The sequence below is a fragment of the Phaseolus vulgaris genome, chromosome 7, assembly GCF_051622355.1.
Source record: "Phaseolus vulgaris cultivar YP4 chromosome 7, ASM5162235v1, whole genome shotgun sequence".
NCBI lineage: Eukaryota > Viridiplantae > Streptophyta > Magnoliopsida > Fabales > Fabaceae > Phaseolus > Phaseolus vulgaris.
In genome coordinates this window covers 16,246,987-16,255,097 of record NC_143504.1, presented here as the reverse complement: position 1 = coordinate 16,255,097, position 8,111 = coordinate 16,246,987, and the positions used below count along the sequence as shown (strand labels likewise).

Below are 8,111 nucleotides of genomic sequence, written 5' to 3'. Positions count from 1 at the left end.
ATTGGGTCCATGAGAGTGAGTAGTCGAGAATACGTGGTAGTCTTCTCATTCACCACGCACACTCAGTACAGCTAGCTCACTTTCAATAAAACAAAACAAAACAAGACAAAAGAAACAGCCACCGTTGTCATCCAATTATTTAGTTCACCGCAAATTAAAAGAGAATTTGAGTGGACCCCTCCACACACCTTTCAACGGCATCCAGCCACCCTCTTTTCTTCATATCAGTATCATGCATTCTATCGCAATTCAATCTCATATTCTCACATGTCCTTTTCCCTCTCTCTATAAATATATATTGCACCACCTTATCAATTACTCAACTTATGTGTGCATGCATCTCTCCAATTCAAACATTTCATACCAAGTATTCTGCTTACTTGCTTCCTCACACCAATTATGAGAACACCAACCTTCCTAAGGAGACTCCCCATACGCCACCTTCAGCCAAAAGCACCAACTAAGGTGGCGCCTTTGCCGCAAAAAACCCGCTTTGACCGGGAACTTGCGGCGGAGCTCGACACCCTCCGGTCACAAGACGAATTTGGGCTGCCCCAGTTGCTTGATGCTGCTATCACCACACAGAAAATAGCCTCAGATTCTCTTGTGAACATTTGTTACAAAGACTGTGCTGATCGTGGTGCTGTTGATAAGTACCTAGAAGACAATGTTGAGATTCTTGATGCATGCAATTATTTTATGGACAAAATGGAACACATCGATAAGTACGTGGACTCATTGAGGGTGGTTTTGCATTTGGCTGATAAGGGTGGTGCTGGAAAGCCTACAACTCGTGCTTTGGAACTTTTGGAGTCCTGCCAAAGCATGGAAAAGAGGTGCAAAGCTATGGAGAACCACGGTGACTCTTGTTTGAAGAAGATGTTGCAGCAAAAGCTGTGTCATGAAACCGAACTGAGTGAGGTTATGTGTGGGTCTAAAGCCATGGCCTTGATGTCCTGCAGGTTTCTTGAGGTTGGTCTATCGTTTGATCCAAAACGTGGACTGCCCCTGATGAAGATGTCTGAGGCTACGAGTTCTTGGTTGAGGATGTTGCAGGAGTTGGCAAAACAAGCAGAAGGGAGTGCTGAGAAGAAGAAGGTGCAGAGAAGCAGATGTTGGTCATCTTTGTTGATGCAGACAGAGGCTGCAGCTAGAGAATTGAAGGAGCAGATGAAGGGTAAAAAGGAAAAAGAGATGAAGTATGCTGTTGAGAGACTAAAGATAAGCTGCAGGGAACTGGAGAATGGGGTTGAAATTATTGAGGAAAGAGTGAAGAGTTTGTACAAAAGTTTGATTGATGTTAGGATGACTTTGTTGGGGATTCTTTCCCACCCTACACACACTCTCTAGATCCAATTAGAATGCTAGGAAAACTCACTTTTTGAATCATCCCACTTTGCTGCAGACAGTTACTTATGTATAGATTTTTTTATCTAGTATATATACAATCTAATTAATATCAATTTTCATAATTTATAAATTTTATTTTTTTTATATTCAAAGTAATTAGTAATTAGTAATTCAATTTTAGTCTACATTCATATTAACTAGAAATAAAGTTGGATAATGTATAAAAAAGAAAAATTATTTAATGATGTTAATTTCTTCGGAACTTTGGTTCAGGTTTTTTGAATCTTTCTAATGTATCTTCTCAAAATACGGTTAAAAATTTATGTTTTTATTTTTACGTTATGAGATTATGTCCTCTCTTACCTATTATTGTATTATTTGTATTAGATGATGTTGAATAATGATGTCAACTACTTAGAATAACTTTGATAGGTTATAGCAAATCATAAGTAAACAACTTAAGTTTGACTTCAACTAGTAAAATAAGTTAGCTTTCATTATGAAATTTTGGTTTTTTTATTTTCTCTAAAATTAAATATCACCATTTTTATGAATTTATTGTATGACGCTAGTTATTAACTACTTATATGTTAAATAAAATGTTCAATACCTATTCTAAAACACAGAAGGTTGTAGCATACTGTTATATAACATATAACACGCGGTTCAAAAGTCTCTTAAATAAATATGTAACAATTTATTTGTAGTAATTTATTAAAGGATGAAAATTATAAATAACTTTTTTAATTGAAATTCGAATATTTTACAATGGCTAAAACCAATAATTTTAAATTTTATAGAGATGAAAAATAAAGAAAATATTATATAGGAACTAAAATTATAAAGCTTTGATTTTGGAATAATTGAAAATATATTTAATCTTATAAGAATTATAATGTAAATTACCGAAACAGTAAAATGGTATGAAGTGTGGTTCATAAGTTTAAGAACTACCAAATCTTACTAAAAATGTTATATTACTATAATACTTGATTGAATTGACCCATGTTAGAGGTGTAAGTTATGAAAACAAGTTACTTTAAAAGGAAATGAATAGGAACAGATTATATATAGTAAAAGAATTCATAAATTTATGGTTTTAAATTTGATTAAACGTGGGGTTAAGTTAATTGGGTGTTCCTTGTTTAGTTCATTGCATCCAAATCCTTCTAGTGTTTTGCAGTTTCCAAAAGTAAACCTTCTGTACTTGATTAAAAGGAAGATATAGGAAAAATAGAGATAAAAAGTAAGGGGGAAAACACATAAAAGGAGGGACAGAAACTCCCTTTTGTATATTGAAGTGACAACCATTTATTCTTCTCTTTCACTGTAGGTTTCAGGTGTTTGGGTAATTTTAATTTTGGTAAACGAGGGACAGAAAGTTCTACTAAGCAACTATTATTTTCTACAACAGAAAAGGAGACGCCAAAATATGTTCCTAGACTTGACAGATTCGATGAACTTGTGGTAAAGAGCACTATATATATACAGATAGGAGCAGCTGTAAAAAAAAGAAAGTTGGGAGGAAGCGTTCTTATTGTCTCAGCAACACAGAAACAATATCCATCTAAAATTAAAAAAATTATTAAAAGTGAAGCAGGTTAATTTGTGGTTGTGTGTTGGCTGGAGAGAGAAAGAAAGTTAATTATTCGTTCCCTTTGAGAAAGAAAGAAGGAATGAGAGAAGATAGAAAAGATGGTTCTTTTGGGAAAGTTTTCACTTGGGAAGCATATATCCCCTGAGACTGAGGAAGACATTGAAATGCAATATAGCATGGATGCTCAAGAGTGGAGCATACGCTGGAATCAGGTTCACTCACTGCTATCAACACAACACAACTAAGTGCAGAACAGATTCCTTAAAATTTATGTCAAAATCAATTATATAATTAATTGTTTTATGTCTACAAACAGAGCTAACTAGTTAGCCACTAGGGTGTGTTGAGCCAAATGAGATAATACAAAAAGCAAAAAGGTATTGGGTGGCCCATGCAGGTCTCGAACCTGCGACCTTCGCGTTATTAGCACGACGCTCTAACCAGCTGAGCTAATAGGCCACATGTTAATTGGATGCTAGATTATTTTAAAACTTTAAAGATTTGACTTTATGGGTTAAATAAATATTTAATACTTTAAATATTAGTACATCTCAGTATTTCCAAAAATTATTCAATAAATTTTATATTTAATATTTATTGAATATATTATTCCAATATAGATAGATAATGAATTATTATTCTTAAGTTAACGACGACATTTAATTATTTTATTAATATATATTCAAGCATATCATTTTATGACACTATCAAAATTAACTGTAAATAGTATTAATTCAAAAGTAACATAATGCCTATTAAAAACAAAGTATTATAGTTAATAAGTACTAAGTATTAAAACATTAAATAATGTTGAAATATCATTCTCAACACAAATCAATTTTAAAAGTAATTAAGAAATTATTTCACCCCTCATACTAATTATTAGCATGATATTCTAACAAACGAAAATTATTTTTACAAAATAAAATATTTTAATAATATATCAAATTTGAAGAAATTTGAAGATTTTTTAGTGTAGTTTGTAAAACGAATTTGTATTTTGACTGAAACTATAATTCTTGCAACATGTTATGATCAATCTGAATGTTCTTGCAAAGAATTTTACCACTAAGGTCAACATATAATCTCATGGTAATGGTTGCTGGAGCGTTTGTTGCAGGGAGATAAACAGCCTAATGAAAAATAATTTTTTTAAGTATATTTTAATATTTTTTAGATTTAAAATATTATATCGGTACTAAAATTGTTGTCACTATAGAATAGACACAATAAGAAATAGGTTAATTAATTCACCATTTCATAATAAAAGAAAAATATTAAATAAGAGCAAAACAAAAAGACAGTTTTGGTATAACTATTTAATTATGAAGACGGAATAAAGCACTGTCTTCTTCCTTCGGTGTCCTCTTCCTGTTAGGGTTTTCCAAGTTGCAGTGATTTCACGCATTGTACGAACTTTGATTAATGCGTTTTCAGTGATCAAGTCTCTAAGAAGATCGCAATTCCCCCAAAGCTTCTCTACTCTAACTCGCGGAATCCGCACTTCGACACGGTACTATGTTTCGTTCCCTTTCCTTAATCGCATTGCAAACCTACCCCTAAATTAAAAATGCTCTCTTTTCATTCTGGGTCTGTTGAACTTCGTGTGCTTAGTGAGAATTAGCTTTAGGGTTCCTTGTTTTCTGTAGTTTTGAATTTTCGGTGTTATGGTTTCTCCCATTGTTGGTGAATTATACTGTGCAGTGGGAATTAGCTAGGATAGGCATGACCGTAATTTTGATTGGTGTTGTGATTATTTTACTTTTTACAGTGGAAATGGCTTATGTGGATGAGGATGGCTCTTCTGGCTCTGGAGAAGACGTGCATATGTTGGATGGACACAAGCGTCACCAGGTTGTTGTGCCGTCTGGTTCCGGTGGCCGAAAGCGAAGCCGTAAGGCTAACGGCGATGCCATTGTGGAGGCCATGCTGGAGATTGCTGCTGCTTCAAAGATGAGGGCCAATGCAATTTTGAAGAATGAGGACAGGTTCTCCATAAGCAAGTGCATTAAGGTGTTGGATGAGTTGCAAGGGGTTGATGAACAGCTCTACTTTCTTGCTTTGGATCTGTTTGAGAACAACTCGAGTGCCCGTGAGATTTTCATCTCACTCAAGGGAGAGAAGAGGTTGCCATGGTTGCAGTGCAAGTTGAGTGCCCCCCCATAGTTGAAACTGTTTGTGAAAATGATTGGATTATTTTGTACAGTGAAGCAGGTTGAAGAGGCAGATGTATATAGCTTGAAATTTTGAATGCTAATTCCCCAATCCCATATTTTTAAGTTTATTGTTGGGATTGATGTGTTATTCATAATGGGAAATTTGAAATGCTTTCTAAAAGTATGAAGCAGATACATGAGAATGACATACAATTTTTGCAACATTCGTACTCTTTATCTTTGTAGGTACACACCAGAAAGATGGAACTCATTCTTGTACCAGCTACTGCTGGCTTCTATTACTGTAGCTTGCACATTTGAGTTGCAGTTTATGCACTTACTTATCTTGTTTGGCAATGTTCTGCATCACACGTATGATTACTGACCAAGTTCGGAATTTTCCCTGAATACCTATATGTTTTTTGGACTTAACAATTGGATTGGAATTTTTTTTCTGTCAAGAAAGCGTTACCTTGTTAATAAAGGCAACCAACTATTATAATTTCAATACCAGGCTTGCAGCAATATGAATAGAAAAGCCGTTTATTAATAAATTCCAAGGAACGATTCAATCACAGGCTCTATTATATGAGAAATGCAACTCAGCTGATCATTGGACCTGCTATCATTCAGTCTGCTGCCATTCGAAGGTTTATAAGGAAATAGGCACGGCTGCGTATGTTTTTTCGTGTAATTTTATTCAGGGTATGTTTAACAGTGTTTTTGTACTAACTTCAATAACATATAGCAATTCAAAATGAGAATTTTGTACTATTGAAGAACAAGAGTATTGAAACCATTTCTTATCTATGGGTTGTAAAAAAGCAACTGATTTTCACTCACAAATGGGAGATAATCTTTCATGTAAGAATAAATAATATAATAATATTTTTATAGCACTAGATTGATGGTTGTTTTTCGTGTATGTTGCTCTTCATACAGTGGAAGGACCATTTTTTTATTCAAGTTGTTTCTATAGATTCAAGATGTTTCTATCACTGCTCTTCGTACAGGAAAGGTTATGTTTTTAACATTAAAATTTTACATACAACACAATATATACGTCGCTGTTGAAGAGTATGTTCGGACATAAACAGTTCTATAAGAACAGAATTTCAAGTTAAAATTAGTTTAAGAATTAAAAAACAAATTTTAAAAAAATCAATAAGAAATAATTTTTGCAAACTAGTTCATCCATATATAAGAAATCGTTTTTTTTCTCTCTCTACCTTAAGTGTCTGTGGAGAAGATTTTCTAAATATATGCCAAATGTCATTGTATAAATAGTGCATTTTAATGTTCTTTCTTTTACACAACAGCCGTATTTCTTTTTTTACTTAAATAGATTGAAATCAATATAATCATAGCTTTTTTCTTCAGTTAGATGCTAATATTTCAACATCCAAATGATTAAAGTTTTGAAAATTCTTGATGACTTTAAATCTTCCACGTTATTTAAAATGACATTTTCTAGTTCATCCATAGGTTTCTTCCTACCAAATTTGACAAATGCATAAACCATTTGTTACATATGTAATTGAGTTCAATAAAAAAAGCTTTAGTAATTTTTTATTAGAAAACAAGTGATTAAATTACATTTAAGATTATGTAGGTTTCTAGAAAAAGTTAGATATTACAAAAGTATAATATACTTAGACATGTTAATTTGATTCATTGTTCATATATAAATTATAACATACTTTTAAAATAAGTTACTTTTTAATTATATACTCAATAAAAACCATAGTCTTCAAATCTCTTACATAAAGTGAATTAGGGTAAGAAATATGTATTTGAAAGTCAAGTAAGGAATAATTTCAAGATAACATTGACATGAATGAGGTTTTAATGTTATATAAATTCATGTCAACTTCCATCATTATATATTTAACATTGTTGATGAATATTATGGATATCATATTGTGACTACATTATTGAATATAAACGAAGAGTCATGGTCAATCACATGAACTTACTTAAAGATATTGAACAATAATTGATAAATGTGTCATATTATTTAGAGGTTATATACAAATAGTTAGATAAGCTAAGAAAATCATCTTTTATTGACTACTTATCATTAATAAGTGTATGAATATAATGTTTTTTCATGCACATTTTACTTATAAATTTGTTGTAACATGTAATATATTTCTAGCCAATTGCTGATAAGTAAATGACTATACCTCACATGAAATATTTATTATTTATTACATGTAGATATAATTTCATCTCATATACTCTAAGTATGATTACTTTTCACTAAGAAGTAAACCTCCTTCATATTCACAATGTATCCTTTGTGTTGGACACATTAATGAGACTTGTTTTGTTTTGGTAATGCTTAGTGTTTGAAGACTACAAAACTAAATGCATTAATTGTTCACTATAAAAATATTGCATTTATTTTAAGTCTTCTTAATTTTTGGAAAATGCTTCTAAAGAAATCTCAATAAACTTTGTAATAGTTGTTCTTACAACGGAAGTGTGTCAATTGCACTTCCATATAGGGTCGTCTAGTTTTATTTTCACTTGCATTACTTTGTTTTTGATATTTTAAACTGCTTCATTTTTTTACTTGCTTATTGGTTTGTAAGTCCCCATGGCATACCCCAGCATTATTCTTCTACAAAACTCTGCATAAATGAAAGAAAATTTTGGAAAAAGGAAATATGATTATTATACAGACATTTATTGTACTTAAAAAGATGACATATAATTTCTCCATAAAGTAAAAATATTTGTTTGGAAAAAAATCCAATTTTTTTTATAAAAATAAAATAAAATTAATTTCTCCAATAGATTAAAATTAACTTATACAACTTAAAAATAAAAATTTAATGAATACAAAAAATTTATACAAACTAACTTACAAACAAGCTCATTTACACGGGTAAAAAACTCAGTATTCTTTATAAACTAATTTTAACTAATTAATCAATTGTGTACATTTTTTCTTTGTTTTTCTTTTCTAAAAATGTTCATAAAAAATAGTCCAACCCGTTAGT

The 8,111-nt window shown here is 31.5% G+C and overlaps 2 protein-coding genes and 1 non-coding gene across 3 annotated transcripts; 2 read left to right on the top strand and 1 right to left on the bottom strand.

Annotated features, from left to right (window-relative positions):
* Positions 1–323: 323 nt before the first annotated feature.
* Positions 324–1,469, top strand: LOC137829533 (uncharacterized). Its single transcript, XM_068636353.2, has one exon. It carries the CDS (start codon positions 400–402, stop codon positions 1,348–1,350), a length of 951 nt encoding a protein of 316 aa, XP_068492454.2. The 5' UTR covers positions 324–399; the 3' UTR covers positions 1,351–1,469.
* Positions 1,470–3,332: 1,863 nt separating this feature from the next.
* TRNAI-AAU (transfer RNA isoleucine (anticodon AAU)) lies at positions 3,333–3,406 on the bottom strand. The gene has a single exon. It is a non-coding gene; the product is annotated as a tRNA-Ile (tRNA).
* Positions 3,407–4,234: 828 nt separating this feature from the next.
* On the top strand, positions 4,235–5,325 carry LOC137828810 (uncharacterized). The gene is made up of 2 exons (XM_068635522.2): positions 4,235–4,460; positions 4,719–5,325. The coding sequence occupies exon 2, from the start codon at positions 4,724–4,726 to the stop codon at positions 5,111–5,113; it is 390 nt and encodes a 129-aa protein (XP_068491623.2). The 5' UTR covers positions 4,235–4,460; positions 4,719–4,723; the 3' UTR covers positions 5,114–5,325.
* Positions 5,326–8,111: the final 2,786 nt, after the last annotated feature.